Here is a 25,655-nt window from a genome sequence, read left to right on the forward strand (position 1 = left end):
GCTGCTAGGAGTGTGTTGCTCTGGTGGAGGCGGTGCGAGGGACGGACTTTTGGGATGGGGAAGCCAGTATCCCAGGGGCTTAAATGGAAGCCACTGGGAGAGCAACATGAGACGACAGGATATGGGCCGGGGATCATCGAGGCTCGATGTTGATCTGTTACTGTCATCACAAATATACAACTGCAACCTGCAGGCTAAATCTTGTTTGTTCATAAATAGCGAAGTCTGCAAACGTCTTCATTGTCCTTTAATTACAGTACAGTGTAAATCTGTGCAATTGAACCTTTGCAGCTGCAAGTTCAGCATGGAGGGACATTTGACCAGTTTAAAGGAGTTTCTAACCACAAACTTAAATTCCTAACAAGCAGCAGAATGAGAGGTTAAACCAGGCAACACACCATCAAAACACAACCCGCTGGCACAAAGAAGATCCATTGTTTCATTTGCATTTTGCCAGTTGCAGATGAAGAGTTCGCTGTCAATCTGTCCCTCCAGAAACTCTTTTTACATCAGATAGTATTGTGTTGTCTAAGATTCAGCGTTGTATGATTCTTTTGATTGGCTTAAGGTGTTTATTCTTTTTCCATTGATTTTGTTTCTGAGGATCCTTCTGAAAGTAATTTGACTTTTATATTTTACTGCTCACTTTATTCAAATGTGTCCTTTTAGAATTAAGCTTCAAATCTGCTGTGTAAAAACAGAAAAGGTCAGCTTGAAGGATAAATGAAACAGAAAACTGACCCAATGCAAACTAAGATGTCAAGTTCAAAGTGAACTCTACAAAGCCCAGCGTGCACAAACAACACCATGTGATTATAGGTTTGGGGATGTCAGGTCGGCAGCAACATTCCAGACATTTTGCTTTGGTCGTGGCTTTTCCAAAGGCCGTCATTTACCGGATAAAATTAGACTTCAGCGCTGGCCGTTCTCTTTGTTTGGGGTCCATTTCAAACACTTGCTTTTTGTTGTCACACGTTTCATGGTCGTCTCACATCCTTAGTTTTTTTTCCGACTCTTCCACCATGGAGGGGCAGAAATGAGTCTCTGAGAAGGAAATTCAAGTGTATGCATACCGCAAACCACATGACAAACCTGCTAGTTCTGCATACACAGGCTAACCCGGTGTCATCAAACAAACATCAAAGCAGCTCGAAAATATAGGATCCTGATTAGCGTGTACATTTTTATGCGTAAATATGTGGATTTATATAATTTTTTAAAATAATACAAAAAATACTATTATCTAGAATAGTCGCTCACACTGACTAAGATCACTGTGATTATGGTTTCAGAAGCAACTGCTTCCATTGTCTTCTATCAGTCGGTATCCAGCATTAGAGAATGTGTGGAAGACATCTGTGACTAATAGAGACAGGGCTAATAACGCTCGCATTGATTGATGGGAATATGCAGGCTCTGTGGTCTCATTGTTGATGCATGACAAGCCGCGGGCTCGCTGGTTTAGCTCCTCGAGATAGCATTTAATTAAGTCGGGCGGTCAGAGCGGTGCAGCAGGGGCTGCAAGCTTACAGGTGCACTGTCCAAACAACTCACCGTCACACTGAGATGGAGAGACGCTCAGAGAGGGAGTGAAGGAGGGAAGATAAGGGCTCGTAAGAAGTGAACGGAAAGTGAGAGAATCGGAGGGATTAAGAGAAAGAGAGAGTGATAAACAGAGGGGGCTAACAGAGAGAGAGAGAGAGAGGGAGAGTGCTGCAGGCTGCATGCTGGAATGAACGGGCAGACCGAGAGCTGTGTGAGTCTGTTTGCCGGCTGCACCACCCGTTCATTCTCCACTGCGAGAAGAGAGGAACCGTTAGGGAGTCAGAGAGGAGGCGGCAGAAGTGTGGCAGTGAGGTGGTAATTAAAGGAGAAGACAAAGTGGAAGGAAATAGATAAGAGTGAATGAAAAGCGACTGTCATTTAGTAGGGGTAAAGATAAAGAGTGTGAGCGCAGGAGGGAGAGAGAGAGAACGTGTGAGGCACAGGAGATGGAGCGACTCGTTCATCCACGCCCCTCACTGTGGTGAAGCAAGAGGGAAGGAGCCAAGAAGACAGAGAGACAGCATGCAGACAGGGGAAGGAGTGGAAGAAATAAGTGCTTGTGTCTGGCTCAGCGTCTGACCATGAGTATGGGCTGGCTCAAGGATGGATCTGGATTTCACCTACATGGCTGAGAGGGAGGTTTTCTCTCCACTCTCCCCCCTGTGCTTGCTTTCCCACCAGCCCACTGAAGCCTGGACCTCAGTCGGGAGGCGTGGGACTTGGGGACCTGTCTCTTTGCTGTTCTCCGGTCCTCCCTTCCCTCCATCTGCTCTCTTAGTGACAGCGCAGCCAAGATGTGAAGCAGAGAGGCACGCACAGGTAGATCCACTTGCATGCATAGTTCCAGTCACTGAGGCACCGGTGGTACAGAGGTAAGCCGAAACGAGGGAGGAGAGCGGCGAGCAGAGATGAAGAGAGGAGCGGAGTTCTCAGTGTATCAGGGAGGCAGCCCAGCCCGACGGCCTCCCCAGCCTCTCCCAGACAACCTCAACCTGCGGATCAAGCAGCGCTCCCTCACCAACCTGACCCTGCTCAGCGACGGCGAGCAGCGGGTTTACTCCTTCGAGCTTGATGAGCCACCATCTCGTCTTTCCCAACCCCAGAACTCTTCATCGTACTCATCTTCCACACAGAGGGCAGGAGGCAGTCTGCAGGGAAGCCCCAGGAAGGAGGCGGTCACAAGGGGCGGAGGTGTGAGGGGCACCCGAGCTCGATCCCTGTCGCTCTCCCTAACTAAGGTGCTTTCTCAGTCGGAGCATTCCCTCATCCCGGTCCCTTGGCGATGCACGGCGGCGGGTGGGCGACCACAGCGGGCGTCCTACAGCGGCCACCCAAGGACTGAGTCACAGCGGAGGTCCAGAGAGGTGGTGGGAACAGATGAAGACGGCAGCAGTGGACGCTCAGAGGAGGAGGCAGTTGCAGGCAGGGGAGGTGGGAAGCAGGGAGGCAGGGAGAAAGACGGAGGGTATTGGGCGGAGGAGGAGGTTTCAGGGGGAGGTCCTCGTGAGGGAACAGCTCAGCTGGATAAGGAGGTGATTCTCACCATGCTGGGCGACTTGGAGCAGGTGCTGCAAACCCAACCTCGCCCACGTAAGTCAACACAAGTCTAAGAAAGACTCAGAAAATTCACATGTTCGTATTACATTTTACATACAATTTGTGGTTTGAGTTCCGCCAACATGAAAGGATTATCTTGGCAACACAACAAATGAGAAACTTTGCACTGGAAATTAAAAAAGAAATATGTAAATGTCAAGTTTTGAGCACAATCTGAGAATGTGAGAGCAGAAAATACCTTTCATAAGCTGGTTAGTTTCTTAATCCTCATGATGGGGAAATGTGCTTCTCAAGGCACATTATTAGCATTTTAAGACATTATTTAAAGGAAATTTGAGAGACGAGGCAGTGAAAGTGCATGCAACCCCCCTCATGTAGTTCACACACATGGATGTTGTTAATTTACACAAGCTGCAATTTAATTTTGTAGACTCACAGATTAGAAGATTACTTGAACACAGACACGTCCTTTTTATCACTTGAATTCACTATGCCATGGTGTGCAAACTAGGCGCTCACTCGTGTGTGCAGAATTCTTAAACACTATAGTATGAATTGGTCCAGTGCCATACTTCAACATTAGCAGTATTAAGCTCCATTTGTCTGATGTGACTTTTCCAGTCATAGAATATGCTCGAACCCTGCTTTGTGCTTTTGCAATGAGCCCCGTGTATGAACCTGACTTTGATGTAAGAGGTAAAGAGACTGTGAGTGGGGGGGTGCGGCTGATAAGAAGAACCATTTCTTATGCAGGTGTGACAGTGGAGACGATTACTGTGACTGTACAGATAAAGTGCATGGCGCAGCAGGGTGAGCTTTAGGAAGGAGCACATTTCTGCTGATTTCCTTTGAGCAGGTGCAGGCATGATGCAGCATTAAACAGAAATACCTTGAGATACAGATAATGGAAAAGCAACACCTCCTCCAGCTTTTATTACTTGCACCTCCCTCGCGCAGCCTGTGAATCACACAGCCTATGTGATCGATAGCTCATTATTACACCTTTCATCCCGTGTTTGCCTGTGCACACTTATCCACAGGGTGTGTGTTCAAACAGGTGGGCTTTTTTCTTTTTTCTTTTTTCATGGCTCCATGTATTTATGCATGCATTTATACGACCAACATCTGTCCTCGTACTTGAAATGTCGTCAACTCCTCGGCCCTGTCAAAGTTGTCTTTCAGAGCACCCTGCTGCCGTTGTGGCAGTTTGCACGTTTAGCTTCGAGGAACAGTTGTCGCTGATACTTATTAAAAAGCTTGCAATGTGCTGCAACGCCTGCTAGCGCACACGTTCAGCTACAGGGCCATAAAATTGCATGTGGATACATCTATGTGTGTGTCCATTTGTGTGTAAGAGGTGTCAATGACAGCCCAGCTTTGTTTAGGAAACAAACTGCAGCAGGAAGGGTGTAAGTAGCATACAGTTATGTCTTTCCCTGAGTGCAGGTGTGCTGGCATGCATGCATTTGTTTGTATTATAATTCAGTGGTTCCCTAATAGTATTCAGCTGGAGTGAGGGGCAGCTAGTATGCATTTTTGAAATAGAGGGGGGGAAAGTGTGAACTGACTTGTAAGCACAGATTGGTACAGTGCAGTATGTGTGTGTGTGTGTGTGTGTGTGTGTGTGTGTGTGTTTGTGCTGGAGTGTGCCTAGAAATGCATCGGCTCTAAACAGCAGCCATTTGCATTATGTTGTGTCAACTCTATTTCAAGCAGCATTTGTTCAGCAATCCCATGAGCCTGCATATAAGGGTGTGAATCTACGTGTGTGACTTCCCTCCTGCCCTTTTCAACTCCACCCCCTCACACCACGCACACACATTGGCCTGGTCTCAGTTTGGCCGTTTCCCCTCCTCACCAGGCCAAGATTTGGACACCAGCTTGAATCTAAATGAATGCTTTGTGGCTTCTCACCTCTCTGTGCTGTTGAATGCTGAAGTGGAAACTGCAGCTACAAATGTGCACAAGCAGCTGCTACATTACCCAGATAGCAAAATATGGGTGAATCAATGTTGAATCTATGTTGAGACCTTAAGTAGAAATTATACAGAAAGCGCAAGGTTGATAAAATGTTGAGTCAACGTTTGCTTTTCAACCATAAATCACACTTTATCGAGACAGCAAAAGATGTTAAATCAATGTTGAATTAGGGTTAAGAAGGTTGAATTTATGTTACGGTTGAAGATTGATGGTTGGATCAACGTTGATTCAACAACATTTTGTCAACACTGAAGTTTGTGTTTAAAAGATGCCATTGAATCTACGTTGTATTTTGGTTTAATTAAAATGTTTGACAGGTCAATGTTTAATTAATGTTGAATTTGTGTTTGCAAACATGTAATCTGTGTAAGCAAACGTTGGCTCAACATTTTATCAACCTTGCGCTTTCTGTATAATTTCTACTTTAGGTCTCAACATAGATTCAACATTGATTCACCCATAGTTTGCTATCTGGGTAGGTCATTAGGTGCAAGGGATTTAACTACACACACGTCTGCTGCTCCTCCTCATCCACCAAAGAGCGCTGAGCTGATAAATTACTTACAGTTATTATGTTTTGGAAGGAATATTAGTTTCCAAATGCAGAAAGCCTCCAGTGTGTGTAATTTTTCAGTTTGCCTACAAGATGCAGTAGCATAAGATTCAGCTCACCTAACGTTCAGGTGAGACCTTTACTCCCATACTGCAGATTGCTCTCACCAGATAAACGTAAATGCACACATACGTCTTGGGCTGCTGCATGAAATGTCTGTTCATGACAGAGACTCTGGGGCCAGATCTCCTCATGTCTCTTCATAATGGGATTGTAATTGGATCTTTCTCGAAGGGGCTCTGGTGAGAGGAGGAGGAGGAGGGAAGGGTAGCAGGGAGGACATGAGGAACGGAAGAACTACAGGAAAAGAGAAACTCAGATTGTAGTAGTGCTTTGAGTTTGTGGGACCGGTTAACCATCTTTCATTAGGATTATGAACTAGACATCATTTCTTTAAGAAGCTACGCCTTGGTGTGATGTTCTCTTGAGCACTTTTGTGTTTCATCCTAGCATGGATTAATTCAAGTCTCAGAAGCCATCATGCATTGGCAGTAAACGCGATTTTGTCACAGAGTGAACATGAGACATGGAGTCAGAGGTTAAGAACCACAGCGACCTTTCATAACCTTCAGTGTGTGTGCGCTGCAAAGACAAAACATGACCTCAATTATACCAGACTTCTCTTTACTGTGTCGGGTCATTGTACTGCACAGTGTAGTATAATTGAGGTCAAGTCTTGACTTAGTTTTGAAAAAACTTTGTGAACACAGACATTGTGGTATAGACTCTTCTGAAAGTCAGCCTGACTTAGACGCTGCTAACCTCTAATAATGTCAGTGATTGGTGGCAGGGTAAAACCTCCGAATCTCACCCTTATTGCAATAGTTTCTAACTAGATGGTTCCAGCTTTTCTTGGTTTGCCATTTTAAAGCCTTTTTAAAACAGATCTCCGTAGTGAATGGAAATTAGGTTCATTGGTGTCTGTGCTGTGCGCTTTTGGGACTCATTGATTTAACCTTTTTTTAACAAGGTCTCTCTGCAAGGGAGACATGGCCTCAGCAATTGACAGCTATCACAATCACAGCATGTTAAACAACACAACACAGCGAGTGTATATGGGTCAATATATAACTGAGGGACTTTTGAAGTCCATGGGATGTATCTTGCATACATTTTTATTAAAAATAGAAAGACTGGTGTTTTTTAATGTAAATTCTGATCACGCCTTTACAAATTCCATATTATTTTTTATGGAAACAATCACTTATTAATAAAACATGAGTGGATATCACTAAAATGTCAACTAAATAATCATCCAAATTTAATAGCAACCACCTTCTAATTAGCTAAACAATAATAAAATAAGTTAATTTTGATTGTGGTCTTTTTTTTTGGCAATATGTCAAATTTTATATGGAAAATAACAAATCGTATCACTTTCAACTGCCCATTACAAAAACACCTCTCAAAGAAGTGTGTTAACTCCAGATCACATGACCCGCTCCACATGATGTCATTTCCTCCTGAAGAAAAGACTGGCAAGACTCCAAGGCTTTCTGAGTTATTTAATATAAAGTAGGGTGTGAGTCACGTGTGGATTTATGGCATGTCAACAGGTTTACTACAATATCTTTAAAAAATAACTTTCAGTTTCAATTTTGCTTGATTGTATCTATAATATTAAGAAGAATCTTCCAGTTAAAATGCCGTGTGGTGTTTGGTTATGGGTGACCATGCTGATTTTAGGCCTGAAAACAGCAAAAATGTCAACTATGATACAGAGAGTCCTGCAATATTGACCCACATTATATATTGAATTGGCAACTGCAGTACTAGTAATACAGACAGATGTAAGGATGCAGTAACCTAGAAGAAGTGATTCCCTTTTAATAAGGAGACTTTGAATAAATCTGGTGCCACCATCACCAAGACAATTTTCTGCAAATGTACTGTACCTGTTAAACCAGGGGACTGTAACACTGTGCATTGTCACAGAGCATACACTAAAACAGGAAGACTGTTGTCAGTTTGCAAGATCAGCTACATCCTGGCAGTGTTGTGGTAGTCTGTTCAAATCCAATCTTTTTTTTTTCAGTGTGAGAGCAAAAAGACTGGATCTGAAAAAAGACAGAGCTCCATCCTGCAAACTGCAGGATGCTTTTCAAATGACATGTACACAGCATTACTGCTAGAAAGTTCATCCAAATGCCTTGAGGTCAACTCTGAAATTGATTTTTATATATCTATGGCTACCCAGGGAAACTGGCTTAGCATATCTGTTGTTTTCAACGCAGTTGTGCTTCAAATTGCAGTATATAAACATGTCAAATCTTTTTCTGCCCCTGGCACTGAGCTGCACCACGGGAGTCGCTGGGGGCCTTTTCAAACCTCCAACCTACTGCAGCACCCATCTTCTCTCATTTGCCCTAGTCACTATAATCACAGCAGCTTGCTGTCAATATGTCTGCTCAGCACACCGAAATCAGCACAGAGAGCACTGCTTCTTGCACACAACTTACCATCACACTGCATTGTAGATAACGGTTGGCTCACTCATCTACTGCTGAGACAGTTTTCCTCTGAAAGCACCTTAAAACTAGAAAGCAGTGTGACTGCCATCCATTCTGTGTCTCATGCCACTTGTTAATTGCCTATTATGTGGTACCCGCCCACGGATATAGGCTAGCTTGACAAGCTAACAGAGAGCCTTAATTGGAGCAGACAAGCAGATACTTTGGTGTGCACCTACCGCTTGCAGATGTGAAATGTTGCCCAGTCTGTGCATATTAGCAGCACTGCTAAAGAATAGGCCTAATGCTTGAATGAAACAGGAGCTTCATGTTTAAAGCAGGCATTGAGAAGAACTTAAACCCTATGAAGTGCTTTCTTTGCTGTCTGCAGGCTCGGGGAGAAAGATGGTAGCATTTTCCAACACGCCTGACAGAAAGACACAGACAATCTGACACAGTTAGCTTTTGCAGGCACAACTATGTCCCAAGCTAACTGACAGATAGCGTGGTGTCATAGCATGGCATTTCTGCATCAGCCTGAAGGGAAAATGTCAATACTGTGTAAAATAATGTATCCATTTTTGAAAGGAGAAGAAGTGCATGTGGTGCAGGCTGACAGGCTGATTTATTGTATAGACTCCAAATTGTCCAGCGGGGGTTGGGGGGTGTTCACCCGTGCTGGCTGTCGTCGTGATCAGTCATCACTTTCTTCCTCCTGCTGAGACTTTCAGTGGGATCCAGTGAAATACTATATGTCAGATGTCTTCATCACTTCTTATGTTTTGTGCTGTTAAGAGTGTGTATGCCGGTCCAAGCATCTCAGTAAATCACATAAAATGTGTGTCTGCAGGAGAGGACCCTGAGACGAGACGTATGAGGACAGTGAAGAACATCGCTGACCTGCGGCAGAACCTGGAAGAAACCATGTCCAGTCTACGGGGGACACAGATCAGCCACAGGTAATTTTACACATGGTACAGACCTTTTCTTTTTGGTAAGGGTAAATTACTTTGTTTTGCTTTTCGGCAAAGCGAAGAAAATGCAGGAAATAATCGGTTGGAATTTTAGTTGCACCATGGACATATGGCGAAAGACACGACAACAGGCTGATTCTAATTTTGGGGTTTCAACAGCATGATTATTTCTGGTTATTAGTCAGTCCGTTGTAATCTGCTTCCACATAGGATTTTGTTTTTGTCTTGTGGCCAAATGTAAAAACTGCTGCAATCTGCTTCTCAGGTGGTTCAACTTGATTATTTCTATTGCACTTTTACTGGAATTAGATCATTGTTGCTCTGTTTTTATATCTGACCACTTTCGCAGCATTTGCCCAGTTGGCTTCAAAAATTTGACCCCAACTTGGCTTTCTGCAAGCACCATGCAGTTTCAATCAGACATTGTGTTAGAACTGAATCAAATGCAGAGACAACCGACTTGGCTGGCAGTTTTTATTTTAAGACACCCACATCTTTGGCCATTACTGCACAGTGCCATTTAAAAAGGCTTATGATACACTTCCATTTACAGCTTCCTGTTTGTCTGAGCGAAAATAGAAAAGTTGGATCATTGTATTTGGACTGTTCGAGTCACATTATGAGTAAATTAGTTCAGCTTTCACCAGCCATGTATGTAGTGTTCATCTGTTTCGGTGAGAGGTAGTAATTCCCTTTGGGGTGGATTTTGTGCTTTTTCGGCTTGCAGACCTTTTTACAAGCACAAAAAAGGAAGAAAGAGAAAAAATCAACAAGCAATCTCTTTATCCAGCTGAGCTCTTTAAATCTACATTTACTTTTTGGCCCAGTGGAGGCAGCTTAATAAATGTAGGTGTTGAAAATCTCTCTACTTTTTTATTTTACTGATGGATTATAATTTAATGATATCAATATTCATTAAAACTCCAGAGGGAGAATTATTGCCCTTAGCTGATAAATGCTGCTCTGTGTTAACCAGCTCATAGCTAAGTTTTTCAGTCCGATATTTGGTACTGAGCAGGCAGAGTGTGGTGCATCTAGAAACATCGCTGATGCATTACCACACGTCTCGCATAGCTACCCCTATCTCCATCAGCGTTGACAAATGGTCTGACTGCACCTCATGACCATTCTGCTATAGACGGAAAAATGAAGAATTTTGACAATGGTGACATGCAGATAGCAGAAAGGGAGATAAAAGGTGCATTAAATGCAGAAATGGCAGGCGTATACCCAGTAAGTGAGACTATCACCTAGCAGAAATATCTGCTACACAGTGACACTGAGAGAGCATAAAATTGCAAGCAGTAAAATACGAACTAGAGCTGAAAAATGACATAACACCTCACAGAGGTGAGGGAAGTTGCATGGTTGTGGGTTTGATTCTTCCTACCTAAGAGCAACAGCATCTTTCGCCGACTGTTTTCACACTGTTCAGATGTGTTTCATGTCTGATACAGGGCCAAAACAAAAGGCACACTCTTTTCAGCAGATCCACAATTGTCAGGACAACTTAAAAACACCAAAAAGCAGGAGAAAAAAAAAATGCTTCCTTTGTGGTCACAGCTTAATAGCTCAGCTCCTCTTATCTAAGTCAGTTTCCTTGTGCATCAATTATCCTTGGCAAATAAATTCAGTTCTGATTTTGATATCTGTGACTCATGCTGCACAGTTTATCACGCTGATCCAACAGGGAGATATGTCTCCAACTATTAATGATGTTCCCTCTATTACCATACCATCTTCCCCTCCACATTTCCTGGATTTAATTAAAAGCAGGCGTCACCTTCCTCACCAGCTGGCACACATGTAATGACATTCAGGATTTGATGGACAACCACCACCTTAAAGGACTGTCCCATCTGTGAACCACGGGCAACATGAGGAATCTGAGAACAGAGTGAAAAGGCTGCGGCTCAGGCGAAGACAAAATGATAACCGCTGGTTTATGTCTTCTCCCTGGGCGATGGTTCCCTGCTCGCCTCTCTGCTTCTCCCTCAGTCTATTATTTTGTGTGTTTTGCCCCATTTACAGAGGGAGATGGTGGCCAGGCTGCCGACAGCCATGACAGATGGCTGTGCATGTGTGTGTTTGTTTTCTACTTCTTTATTCCTCAGAGGAGTCTCAGCCAGGCACGATCAATACGGCACCATTGTCTTACCACCACATTTAATCCAGTGAGACTCAGAGGGTTAGGGTGTGAGGGGTTTGACTGGTCTAAGGACACAGGTCTCATTCACATTCATCAGACGCACAAGAACAGCCAACATGAAGTATGTGGAATCATACCTCCATGTCGTATACGGTGTGTGTGCGAGTGGGAGCAATGGAAAGCAGTACACTGGAAAAAATGCCCCTCTCAAAACAAGAAAAAACATTATTTCAATGAACTTTTACCTTGAAATAAGTGAAAAAATCTGTCAAAAGAACAATTGATCAATGGCTTGGTCAGATTTCTTGAAATAAGATGTGATATTTAGAATATTGAGATCTTAAAATTAGCTGGGAAAAGTTATTTTAAGCTATATTTTACCAGGATTGTCAGGCTTAGGTGTCTTAACCCTCCTGTTGTCCTCATTTACGGCAAGAAAAAAATATTGTTCCCTTGTCTGAAAAAAATCCAAAAATTCAGTAAAAAAAAAATCCCCAAATTTCTAACAATTTGCTAAATCTTCAGGAAAAAATTCCTTAGAAGTTTTTCTTAAAAGTTTTATTTAAAAAAAATCCCAACATTTGGCAATTTTTTTTTAAAAATCTACAAAATCGTAAATATTTTTAAAAAATGAATAAAAATCTTCCCCCAAAAAATCCTAAAAATATCTAAAGTGATATATATATATTTACATATATATCAGTAACAGTTCTAATATTTTCTTTAAGAACATTCAGGTAAAAAAAATCAACCAAACTTAAGCGAAATTCGCTGGATTTTGGTTGATTTTTTTTGGAATGTTCTTAAAGAAACATTTTTTTAACATTTCTTTTTTCCACCACAAAATGTTCAAAAATTTTCCAAAATATTTCTGAAAATGTGGAAGTTTTCACTGTGAAAATATATGTATTTTTCACACATTTTCAAACTTTAAAATGGGTCAATTTGACCCTCAGGTCAAACGAGGGTTAAAACAAGATAATTTCAAGATCATTTGATTTAACAAGATATTTAAGATGCATTGTCATAAAACAAGTCCCTCTATCTTGCTGAAATGTCACTTGTTAAATGAATTTATCTGAAATCAAGTGGAACAAGACATTTTGACTTTAAACAAGACAAATAGACTTGATAAGATTTTGAGTTTTTGCAGTGTAAGCACTGATCGAAGATGAAAGCAGCTCCAGTGAAACAGTGGATGGGCAACTGCACAATTTTAGATTTAATGGTAAAAGGTACAGTGTGTGCTTGTGTTGGACGTGTTTATATTCTGAATGTAAGGGGAGTCTTAGTGTATGCATGCCCGTTTTGTTCATGACAAAACCCTGGCCAGGCCATCTTAATCTCTCTCCAGGATAAGAAATGGTTGTAATCACCATGAAAATTTGAGGCACCTTAGGTAATTAATCACTGTTCTGCTCGAGTAGACATGACTGTCATATTCATCACTCTGTCCTCTCTGCTTCCTCTTTGGGATTCTCCCTTTATGCCTGTTTGTTCCCCAGCCATGCAGACAGCATGACTAAACAGCTAGCGTTAGCCACCGAAACATAAAACTGGAAAATTTCCTTAAAGGTAAAGCCAGCGTGCCTCGTGTATTGTAGCCCGTGCACAAGACAGGCAGAAATACAAAGAGAGATTAGGATTAAAATGGCAGTGGGAGTAATGGTCAAATTTGGCTATGTGGATAAAATAGATCAGCAACATTTCGAAAATATTTCTCCAAAATCGCATCCGAAACCTCTTTGCACCTTTGCTAAAGCGAAACAACACTTAAAAAACCGAACATTCTTTTTAAGCAGTAAGTGAAAATGAAACAGCAGCGGTTTCCTTGGTAAAAGTCCTGCTGTTGACCAGTTAAACCTTTGTTTCAAAGCATATAGAAGAATTTAGTTGTACAGGAGCATCGTTTTTGTCAGACAGGACTGTCTGTATGTTAAAGCGTTACTCCCAAGATTAACATCTGGCTCTTGTTTTCAAATTTCACTCTATGCAGGATCAGATTTATCAAGAAAAAGTGTTCAGTGGGTTGTATCACTACACTTTAGATAACATCAGTGTGTCTGTTTATTATTTGATGGGATCTTTACACTCTTTGTCAGTAGCTGACACAAAATGACAGGAAATGTTGGAGCAGAATTGCTTCAGCTGTTGCCTACAAAGAAAATTAAAATTTGGAAAGTGGTTCCTATCAGATCTGGAGCAGAATTCTGTCAGTGAAGTGGGAGTTCTTTTACATTTGAATGCAGTTTGCTCATCAAATGTGTATGACATCGCCACTGTATAAATTTGATGCCTTCAAACATAGAATATATAAATACTGATGTTTAACCCATCACTCTTGTGACAGTGCTATATTATGATAAAGCATTCAGCTATTCATCATGTAGCAATCCCAGAGAGGAAACATCAAGCTCCAAATATTGTGATTAAACTAAGCTACAGTTAACCTTTCTGGGTGGGCAGTGTAGTGTTGTCAGAAAAAAAATATTTTGCCTTGGCTTAAAATGACAGCCCTTGTGGAACTAACATTTTTGGACCTGTTTGAAAATCCCTTTAGATACACAGCATTTACACGTCCATTCCTAATTTGTTTATGTAAGTCACTATTATCAGCTTTTTCCACCATAAGCTTTGTATCATTATGTACTGGGCCATGCTGCTACATTTTTGTGCTTCTTAGAGAGTTTTCTTTTCATATTACAACTCAAGTGCAGCTGGCCAGGAAGCTGATGGCAGCTATGTTACCTAAAATTATTGACCCAGTCAATAGAGCTTGTCTTCAGTTATTTCGTGTGGTTAAGCTTCAGTTTCTCTGGCCCTGAAACAACCTCCTTTTCTCATTCAAGTGACCTTCCTTCTTTGGGGCTGCTGAATTCGTGGCAGCTCGATTCACATCCGCGACATTGTTCGAAGATCCAGATGTGTCAAGGCCTCCGCAGACAATTTGTATTGATCAGAAAACACATTTAATTTCTCAGCGCTGTTGGGTTTTTTTCTGTCAAGACGATGAAAAATGGTATTGATTGACATTTGAAGTGAAAATAAACAACTCTACATGTGACGAATGGCGCGATCTTCAAGGACAAGTCCAGCACAGTAAGAAGGGACATCTCCTCTTTCAAATGTCTCCCCGTCTGTTCGGACCTGAGGGATCCTTGTATATTCCCATGGAGATTCAGCAATGCTGCCACATGACATTTTTGAACATAATAGCTCGACCAGGTTGGGTTTGTTTATTTTCTGTTTACACTTGGAAAACAGAAAGAGCGGGGCAGGCTAAATTATTCATTGCTTTGGAATTGAGGAGATAGCGGTTGGTCCAATTCGAGTGCATGTATGGGATTCAGACGCGAGCATGTGCATGAGCTGACACTTTAATACCAAACAATTTGCAGTGATCGCAGCCCTACAGTGAAAGTAAATCCTAAACGAGCAAAATTACATGTGCCTAACAGTAATGATCGGTCAGAGCCAGAGATACTTTTCAAGCCCTGACAATGCTCTTGTGAGAGTAAACTGCGAGGAGAAGTGACAGGACTCAGCTGGATGAAAGTAAATCGAGCTACTTTTTGAGACAGATGAGTTTTCAGTCTATGATGGAAGAGGAAAGTGATTTTAGCGGTTGTGGCTGGAGTGTGTGTGATATGCAGTTGTGTTGGCAACGGGGCGGAGATCCTTCTCAGGGTCTAGATTGGAGATCTGCACAGTGATGGCAGTAACCAACAGCTCTGAATTACTGTCTGCCGAGTAGGATTTAACATCTGCCAGCACTGATGCCAATCTTCGCTGCTACAAACACACAGACATACCATACAGCAAGCAAATTCACATGACTGCCTGTATTTTTTCCCTTTTAAAACTAGAAAGCAGCTGAGCAAGGTAGCCGTCTGTAGGTCAGCTGTATAACCTACTAAACAGCAATTATTGGCGTACACTGCGTATAAATTCGACATTTAAGTGCAGTATTTCAAAATTTCTTATAAAAAAACACAATCTTAGTGCTATTTTTATTATGTTGTATTTATTTACTGCACAACAATTATTAAATCCCAATAACATAACTTCAGTTTTTTTACAGACAACTGGATGATAACTGAAATTTTCCTTTAGAAAATAATTAACTGCAGACAACATGTTGTAACGACCCAAGTTAAAGAAATACTGGACTTTCCGTGATGAAAATGATACAGCCTCACAAATTCTATAAAATAACATAACTCAAAAGTATCAGTCCCTAATACCAGATGATTAATTTAGCACAACATATAGTAGAATACACTACCGTTCAAAAGTTTGGGTCACTTAGAAATGCCCTTATTTTTGAAAGAAAAGCAGTTTTTTTTCTTTGAAGATAGCATTAAATGAATCAGAAATACAGTCGGGTGTTGAAAGGCTAATTGATGATTAGAAAGCGCTTGTGCAGTTATGTTAGCACATGAATAAAAGTGTGAGTTTTCATGGAAAACAAGAAATCGATTGATTGACTTTAAGAACAGTAAACTAAACTATCCGACTCCTGTAATGGAGCTCAGGATTCAACCTGAGGATGACTGCTGTGCAGCAAATGATTTAATTGCAGCTGATAAACTGATTCTGTGTGACAGGTCACCTGTCTGAGCTGAATAAAAGTACACAGTTTTAGATCTTGACTAATTCTGTCTCCATGTTGGGGATAATGTATAACAAATTTCAGATTTATAACAAGAAAAGTGCTCAGTCGGCTGCTCAGTTGTTGTATCATTTCCGACGGCTGAAATCTTCAAAAAATTTGTGGCAGAAATCACGGCAACCTAAAATGTGGTCATTTAAAATAGGTGTACCCACAAACAAAATGACCGCTGAGCACAGGCATGTGTTATGCATGTATTTCATAACACACACATAATGTATTGCATACATTATGTACAGACACTAATTTGCATGACCTAAATGTAGCAAGTGACAGGAATTGATAGGACTCAGAAACACCCCCACAATTTAACCAATTGTTTCTTGTTCTTCATGATTTCTGACAGATAAGTCCTGATTAATCCGCAGTGGTTGATTTGTAGTAGGATTGCAATGATCGTCAGCAGGCAGCTGATGCAGTGTTCACTTTACGATCGTGTTACTTATTTAAACTGACAATTTGGAAAGAGTTGTTTTTACTTTGCTGACATGTTTCGACGGCTTCTACTGATCTGACAGATCTGTCAAACCGACCACGTGATAAAAAGGACACGTCACTAAACGTCAGATGACGCTCTGAGGAAGACAGCAGAAGCTGTTGAAACATGTCAGCAAGGTTAAAAACAACTTTTTCCGAATTGTCGGTTTAAATAAGTAACACTATCGTATAGTATACAACGACATACTATACGATAGTGAACACTAATCCAACTATAGTGTTCACTTGTTGCCGTGCCGCCATCTCGCAATGCTACAGAAATCTTTACTAAATCCATAGATCCAGACTACAAGCTGCATCACTGCCAAAATCGAATCACTTGGTCCTTGTGTCATTTCTGACCTTCCCTGAAAATTTCATCCAAATTCATTCTTCCGTTTTTGAGTGATGTTGCTAACAGACAGACAGACAAACCAATGCAGATCATCACATAAATCTGCCGTTCCTTCCAAAGAGATAGTCTTTTAATGCTGCAAGTATTTAATAAACTCATAGGTAAAACTCCTACAAGCAGCTGGAAGCAACAAAGTAAACTTCAACTTCTGTTAATGTTTTGTCCAAACTAGGGCTAGACCCAAATATCCTGAATATCCGAATATTCGTTCGCTACGACGGTATCAGGACATTAATTTTGGTATCCGAATATTCTACCCCCACCCCCACCCCCAGTCAGACATTACCGGGCGGAACGAATATTCGGCGTTACTGTCTTCCCTCCACCTTCGGCCCACATCGGCTCATCCCGTTGTGTGATCACATAAACATATACACATATGTCTATGTGATCACCCCCTCCTCCCCCCCAGACGAAAACATTTGGAGCTCGTCTTTTCCCTTTGCCTTCGGCCCATTTCACCTCATCCCGCTGTGTTCGGCTCATCTCTGCTCATCCATTCATGTTTGTTACCACCACCCGAATGGCTGGGTGGCTGCCGACTCTGATGTCACGCTTCACTTCGTTGCATAAACACAAGACAAGATGCTGAAGACCGTCCATCCATCCATCCTCTATACACCGCTTTATCCTCACTAGGGTCGCGGGGGGTGCTGGAGCCTATCCCAGCTGACTTTGGGCGAAGGCAGCGGACACCCTGGACAAGTCGCCAGTCTGTCTGCTGAAGACCGGTGTTTGGGAATTCTTCAGTTTAACTGAAGACAAAACGAAGGCAAAATTTGGACCCGGGAGACCAGACGAATGGATCCCAATATTCGGGCCGTCTCCGCCACAAACCCCGCCCCCCGTCCGACGCTACGGGGCGGAACGAATATTCGGAGGCCAGAAACCACTATTCGGGCCAGCCCTAGTCCAAACACAGATTGTATTATATCATTGGTGAGCTTGTAAAATGTGATTTGTGAATTCTGTGATGTTTTTGGGCAAATATTAGTGCTGAAATGGGAAAGGACGTTCCTCAATCACTTCATACAACTCGAAGTACGTCACTTGTGTATGCCAATCTGATGATCATCATTTGTGCCGTGCTGAACGTAATACAGAAATGTTACTAGGTCCCTAGCAAGATTGCTTTCATAACTTTTAACGAAAACTGACCAGAGTGCTCATTTAGACGTGAAGTCGTCAGATGAACAGAAACATCTGATTGGGGCTTTTATGTTATTTCTGCTAAGAATCCAACAGTGCCACGTGTCACATTTTATAGAAACGAAAATACAGCCATGCAGCACTACACCTGTCAGTAATGATACAAAATGATGATGATGATTTGTAAGCGCCTGAAGCAGTGAGAGTCTATAATATAGGGAGTAGTGAATAACTGGACTAAGGAGTGAATTCCAACACTGCCAATGCCTTACTCATGCTTCAAATCTCAATCTATGGTGAGGAGTGCACTTAAGTTCATACCAAATACCTCAGAGGGATGATGGTGACTGAAGCGTCGATAGTTTAAAGCTGCGATTATGAGAAACTACTGTGACTAATATAGTACATGACACTTGCACAGTGTCTTTGAAGTGCTACTAGATCAAATACATTTCTACCCCGATCCATTACTTAACCGACCCGAGAACTACGTTAAACTCAAAGCTCAATATTAGCAGCCCGAGAAAGTTCCAGTGTATTTATATCTTCTGCTGTTCAACAATAAGCAGCTCCCTGCTGTCAACATGGATTCTTCTCCCGCTGAGCTCTTGGCTAAGCACAAAATAGTCTCCATCAGGATTTATTTTGGTTGTAGTCCTGGTTTTATACTCAATCATGTGGCGAAGCAAATATTCTTAGGGTTTATGGGAAATGTGGTCTTAATGTTGAGAAACAGCAACATTTACAGTATTTGTGAGCGTTATAGACTGCCAGGGAATTTATTGCATCGTATTATTGTAAGTTTTTTTTATTATTAAATATGTGCGTTCATGTGTGGTAGGTTGGATGTGTAGAATATCTCAGCACTTTTGCTGTACTTGCTGCTCAGGCATATCCCTGCTTTCCACGCTTATTTATCTCAACACCTACACACACACAGTCTCCCCAGTTTATCTGTCTTTCTCCATTTTTTCCCCCCCTGCTCTGCTGCCTGAAGATAAAGATAAGCTGATTTAGCAGGCTACATTGTGTATGAATGGTTAAATGATTCTGATTTCTATACCGCCGCAAATTGATTTCTGTATTTCCATATTTGACTGCGATCGCTTGTCAGATAAGGATTATTTTTCATTTAGCTACATACTGTAACATAGCAGTGGGTGTGTCATTGGACTTTGTGTGTGCATTTGTGTCTCTGGAGGTGTTGATAGAGATGTGCTGTGAGTACGGCTGGCATCACTGCCCCACCCATGCTGGCACTTGGCGTCACAGGGGCACTGAGTTCTGTCCTCACACACACACAAGGCCGTTCTCGCACCTCTCTCGTTGCTGTGTGCGTGCGACGCCGCTTTAAGATGTCATTGATTTTGTCACCTAATGAAGGCTAGTGTGGAGAAGCAGGCATCCAAGTCGGCGTCTCATGCCACATATCCAGCTGCTGCCCTCCTTTTAACCCTTTAAGTTCCACGGGAGCGGCGCTGCTGTCATTTTACAAGCATTATAAAATGAAAAATTTCGTAATTATTTAAATAAATAGTTTGTATTTTACATTTTTGTTGTCTCATATTTTGTTCATGTTCAACTCCAGTTCCTAATTTAGACAAATCCTGAAAAATCCAAATAAACTTTTGCTTATTTTTCCACTTGAAACTATTGTTACATCATCTAAACACATAGTTCATGTCAGATATTTCCAGATATTGAAAGCTTAAGTTGTTCTGAAAAAGAAGGGTAAAAGCAATCCTTTATAGTATGATTTCTGACTCTTTTACAGCCTAAACAAAAGAAACCCAGGTAGCCTGTATGACCCTTGGGAGTTAAACTGCATTATCATTTTTTCTCTTAATATATTAATATTTTTCAGCTCAATCCTTCAAAGATAAAACAGTACCACACTACTTGTGAAACAAAACTCTACCATCCCTGCTAGTACTCATTTATATGCGAGTGCGAGAATATAATGAGCATGTTTGCATAACATCAAATCTGTGATTCACAGTACTGTCACAGTATTAGCATATAATGCACATGTCCTATCCTGAAAAACACATGATACCCGGTTTATTCCATCCATGCCAACAAGCACAGGAAAAGCCTTAATCCTGTTTACACTTTTACTGTATGTTTTATTTCCATCGCAAAATATACTCTATATAGCACCACACGTCATTATTTCATCCACACAGAGATGTCTGTGACTGGAATGCACATTAGCAGCTTATCCTTAAAGACGCCAATCACTGCAGCTGTCTGGTTTTCTAACAAGTTTGTTGTTTCTCTCATTATTTGAATGCAGTGCACTCTTTTTCCCAGCAGAGAGAGCTCAAGCGAGGTAGCACCGGCAGCATGCTTGGCTTTCCGGATCCAGATCTGTCAAGCTGCAGGGCTGTGCGAGTGGTCATCTCATCTGTGTGTTCACAGGCTGTCTGACTCACCCGTTGTACTTCTATACTCCTGTCACGCTGTTGTGAGAGGAACTGAGCTGTCAATTTGGTAGCACTAATTAACGATCTGCAAACGGATGCTTTAAAATGTAGCATTTTTTTGTGTATTCACATGTTCAGATCCTTTCGCAGAATCGGTGAGAAAAACTGACTGCAGTTGCACGGAGGAGGATTGTCAGGAGGGTGACTCAGTCCTCTTTGTCTCCCTGCATCACTTCTCGTCTTGGCTGCTTTTGTTTGCTAACATTTCACTTATTATCACACTGCTTCTCCTACACAAGCTCGCCATTCCTCAAGATGCAGTTTCATTGTTAGTAGTGATAGAACTATTCAGCAAACATGAACACAGAAGTCCATAAATATTCCTCAAGAGAACTTTAATGTTCAAGGGCAACAAATTCAGAGATAATGACAGATAGTCATAAAATAGACTTTAAGACTGCTTGAAATCATTCATGTTGTTGAAGGTTTGTCTTCCCTGAACGTTTATGTTGTATGAATAATCATTATATTGTCATTATTGTATATACTCTTCTTTTACATTTCCTTGGCTCAACTTTGTGGATGCACCTGATTTGGATTTTATTTTCTGTGACGTTTATATAAAAGTTTACGAGTTTATATGAAACTCACTTGATAGTTGAGTAGAAACTTTGCTGTCTCCCTCTTTCCATTTCCGTATCTCTGTGATGTACCGTGATGGTCTGACATCTGTTCTCATGGGAGCCTTCACTTTTTCCTCTCCTCCCCCTTTAAGTTAACACACTGGAAGAAACAGCACTTTTGGAAGGTCACACACATATACATGCTCACACACACACACATACACACACACAAATACACGGAAATGTTCGAAGAAGCAGCATTTGATATGAGGGGAATGGGTACTCAAATCAACTGCAGACAGCTGTCTACTGAAAATACTACTGATCTTTTCACCTGAATGATTTGGCCTTTGCACAGCGATGCACTTAATATTGCGTCTGAGACTTGTGGTTTTGGTCTGGGCACTTTTCCCAAAACCCTCTATGCGCCTCAGAATGCTAAACAACAGTAAGTGTGTGATTTTTGAGAAGTACCATGCTGATAGTAAATAGTTCAGAATGTGTCTCTTTAGAGTCAGAATAAATTTCCCAATTCTGTCTTTTTGTCTCCACAGTACACTAGAAACCACCTTTGACACCACGGTAACCACTGAGGTCAACGGGCGGAGCATACCAGCACTTGCCGCCCGCTCCTCCCCCATGGCCTGGCGTCTGGGCCAATCACAAACCCCACGACTCCAGGCAGGCGACGCCCCCTCAATGCCCAGCGGCTACGCTGCGCCCAGGGCAGGCACAACGGGCGCTGGCACCACCACAGGGCGCTACAGTGGGCACTCGGACCCCTCCAGGTTTGTGTACAGCGCCCCCCTGAGGCGAGCAGCAGCAGCAGCAGGGGCTAAGGGGGCGGAGCAGGGAGACAAGGGAGAAGGAGGGCTGGAAGGAGGGAAGCAGATGGAGGTGGCAGGGTACATGAGTGATGGGGACATCCTAGGGAAGAACAGCCGGATGGATGTGATCACCAGCGGGTACGATTAGCATGTTAGCTTCCACTGATACCCTGACTAATTCTGAGCACCTGCTTTAAAGGCTCAGGCATAATGTTCTGATCATAAATTACAGATATATAAAGCGTTTGATTTATAGATGGGAAATCAGCATCTATTGTGTTGCTAACTCTCATCTAATGTTAACTGAGGTAAACAAATCTCAAACAGACCTTAAAGGGATAGTTAAATAATGTGTGTGTGTTTTTTTTTTTTTTTTTGCTATTTTGTCAAGAATTAATTAAAAGATTAATACCATTTTCATATCTGTGCAGCAAATATGTGGTTATAGCCAACAGCCAGTTGGCTTTGCTCATCAGTAAGAATGGAAAATGGGAGAAAACAGCTAGCCTGGCTCTGTCTGAAGCTACAGTAGAGAAGCTTGGAAGCTCAATGCTTTTTCTGTTTGCCAGGCAACCTGAGCATAATGGCAAGATGATAGAAGCCAAAGCAAAATAGTGCAGCCCACAGTCCCTCAAATAATACATCTTACAGTTTTTGCATTTTGCATTTGTATCGATAAATCAAATGAGATTTTAAAAATGCTTTTTAAGTTATTTTTGGGGGCTTTTTAGCCTTTAGTATAGTTTTGAAAGTGGAGAGAAATAGGAAACATGGGCAGAAGAGTGGAGGAATAATATGTAGCGAATGTCTATGGATTGGACTCAAACCCATGACCCTGTAGCCCCTGTTTATGGGTCACCTGTTCAACCAGTTGAGCTACAGAGATACCAAAAAAATATGTCCCTTTACTTTAAAATGCTAGAAGTATTAGTAGGTGGATTTTAACCCTTCTGGACAGAGCCAGACTAACTATCTCCTTCTGTTTCCCATTTTTATGCTAAGCTAAAGTAATTTGCTGCTAGCCTTACGTCTCCCATCCAGACATGACAGCGCTATCAATACTCCCCTCCAAATCTCCACAAGAGGCTGGATGAGCAAATACTAGACTGAGCTGTCAGCTGGTATGTGAGTAATAGCAGGCTCCAAACCAGTGATTTAGATTTTGATGGTGAGGATTTTTGTGGCTAGTTGAATCAACTGATTAAAGATTTAGATTTGTGGCTAAAATCGATTGGAATGTCTATAAAGACTATATCCTCAGAACCTGTCAGAAGGATAGCTGTACACAATTTGACCAAGATTCATGGGTGGATTAACTTTAATCAGCCAAACCCTAAAAGGTTTGACACTTGAGGGTTTAGTTTAGTTGAGGTGATGATATTTTTTTTCATGATAAGACCTCACTCTTACTTTGTAAACTGTCTCCATATGTAATCCTCATGAAACATTTATCTCTTGGCCATTTTTTTTTTTTTACACTGAAGACTGAGCTTACCATACATTTTAAAGCCCGCTTATTTTGATGAGATTTATGAAGCCACTATGAATGTGTATATTAATCCCATAACTGCTGTGCTTTGCTATGCTTTGCCATCCAAAGCAGAAGTTATCTCTGTCAGATACAATAGATTGCCCCTCACATCATTTATACTAACTAAAATACCACTAAAAAAGGCATTTGTTTCATGACAAGTCGCTCATTATAATTCAGTGCTACAACACGTACTGAGCTTAGTCCAAAACACCTTGAAACTCATTGTTTACTGTGTATTCATTCAGTCACCAAGGCCTCACCTATCTTTCTCCGTACATTAATACAAATAGCCTGCTGACATTCACCAAGGCTGTCATAGGTTTTTCATACCTTGAATGGGAAGGTTCAAACAATACATTTACATGAACCTTGAGGGGACTAAATATACTGACAGTTTACCAGAACGAGAAAAAATGAGTCGGTATCTTTCCTAAAACATCACAACACAATGGTGCCTCTGACCTTCACTCACTCAATAGCAATAAATGCTTTGAGCAACTGGGTGATGTGTTGAAAAAGCAATTCACATCCCACACGCGTAGTGATGCAAACACCCACCCCCACTTATTATCCATGCACTTTTCAAAAAAGGGAGAACTGTGAGGGGAAGTTAAGCGAAGAGTGATGAAGTAAAACATCGGCAGGATTAAAGATGTGTTCGAACAGAAAATGCAACAACGTGTTGGGAGGGTAAGGTGATTAGCTGAATTATTAGCTTAATTAACTCAACACTAATGGTCCCCATGTCCTGTCAGCCATGTCTGATAGCTATCTGGCAGGAGCCTCAAGTCTTACCGCTTGCTCACTGCTGCACATACACTACCGTTCAAAAGTTTGGGGTCACTTAGAAATGTCCTTATTTTTCAATGAAAGGCTGTTTTTTTCAATGAAGACTGCATTAAATGAATCAGAAATGAATCAGTCTAGACATTGCTAATGTGGTAAATGACTATTCTAGCTGGATTTTTAATGGAATATCTCCATAGGGGTACAGAGGAACATTTCCAGCAACCATCACTCCTGTGTTCTAATGCTACATTGTGTTAGCTAATGGTGTTGAAAGGCTCATTGATGTTGAATAAAAGTGTGAGTTTCCATGGAAAGCCTGAAATTGTCTGGGTGACCCCAAACGTTTGAACGGTAGTATACATCCACAGACGCACTAACTCACCTCAACATTTTTTCCAACCTTGCAAAATGTCTAGAAACAACCTGGACAGTATTTATTAATCAGACTTCCCATCAGTCAAACAAGTCTGTGTCTCTCAAGTTTAGTTAAAATAATGTGTTGAATATTGAACACCTCAGACTGGATCTCCACTTCTCCTAATTAATTCTCCTCTCACAGATACCTAACAGACGGTGGTCTCCATCTGTATGCACGGAACACAGGTCGAGCCTCGGATGTAGCCTCTTCTCGGGAAATATCCCAGAGAGGAAGTAAAGAGATGCAGGGTGACATCGACAGGTAAGGATGGAATCTGTCAGTGTTTTGCTGTTGCCTCTTTGATTCATCTGCACCCAGGTGTAGCTCACAGTTTTGAGATTCATCCAAGGACAGAGATGAATGCGCTTGTTAAATATCCACATTTGCATACAGTTTCCACATCCCAGTTTTGATTGTTGGCATTTAGCTGATGTTTCTCTCTGGAGCATTTTGCTGTGGGTTTGACAGTATAAGCTTCAGTGGCTTTACTAGTTGGCATTCGATTTTAGTTACAGCCAGGTGGACGTTTGCAAGGGCAGACCTGGTAGACTGTGCTGTGCAGCCAATGATGCGTGTGTGCGACAAGAAGGGATGCACTGTGGCGAGAAACGTTGAAACCGTATCAACTTTCCCAAGTAGAAGCTGCAGACATATCTCCTTAGACCTGGCTGAATTGAATTTACTCAGCTTTCTGTTAAACAGAAGCAGCGAACAACTTCACTTCAAACAGGGGGATGGAACATTAGCAGTCGGTGTAAACGAGCTGCATTGGTTACGCTAATGGTGTCAGAGCAATTGTGTGTCATGTTTTAGCTGTCAACTACAGAACTGCTGCTTTGTGTACGTGGTGAGTTTGCACCTGTGACAATGGTCCACTCTGCATAGAGGATTGCATTACTATTGAAATGCAAAGTTATTTGTACCAATTTTGATTAATTTAAAGACATAGTATTTTTGGTCATAATGTTTAAAAAAACAACCTATATACTAGCCTCGCCGCGCTAGACAACCCACGGCAACGAATTTAATTCTCTGCCAGGGTGGGTCTAGTTACCCT

At 41.7% G+C, this 25,655-nt stretch overlaps 1 protein-coding gene across 13 annotated transcripts in view; it reads left to right on the top strand.

Annotated features, from left to right (window-relative positions):
• The window catches only part of nav3 (neuron navigator 3), a 660,678-nt gene that overhangs the window by 548,400 nt on the left and 86,623 nt on the right, over positions 1-25,655 (top strand). For 11 of the 13 annotated variants that reach the window (XM_051948572.1, XM_051948574.1, XM_051948567.1 and 8 more), the window contains 3 exons: positions 8,996-9,104; positions 21,585-21,995; positions 24,740-24,859. In XM_051948572.1, coding sequence (XP_051804532.1) covers positions 8,996-9,104; positions 21,585-21,995; positions 24,740-24,859 — 640 coding nt within the window. Of the gene's footprint in view, positions 1-1,623; positions 3,136-8,995; positions 9,105-21,584; positions 21,996-24,739; positions 24,860-25,655 lie in introns of those variants that run through there. The other 2 variants (XM_051948592.1, XM_051948570.1) reach the window with 2 other exon arrangements.

Source organism: Acanthochromis polyacanthus, chromosome 1, assembly GCF_021347895.1.
Source record: "Acanthochromis polyacanthus isolate Apoly-LR-REF ecotype Palm Island chromosome 1, KAUST_Apoly_ChrSc, whole genome shotgun sequence".
NCBI classification, from domain to species: Eukaryota; Metazoa; Chordata; class Actinopteri; family Pomacentridae; genus Acanthochromis; species Acanthochromis polyacanthus.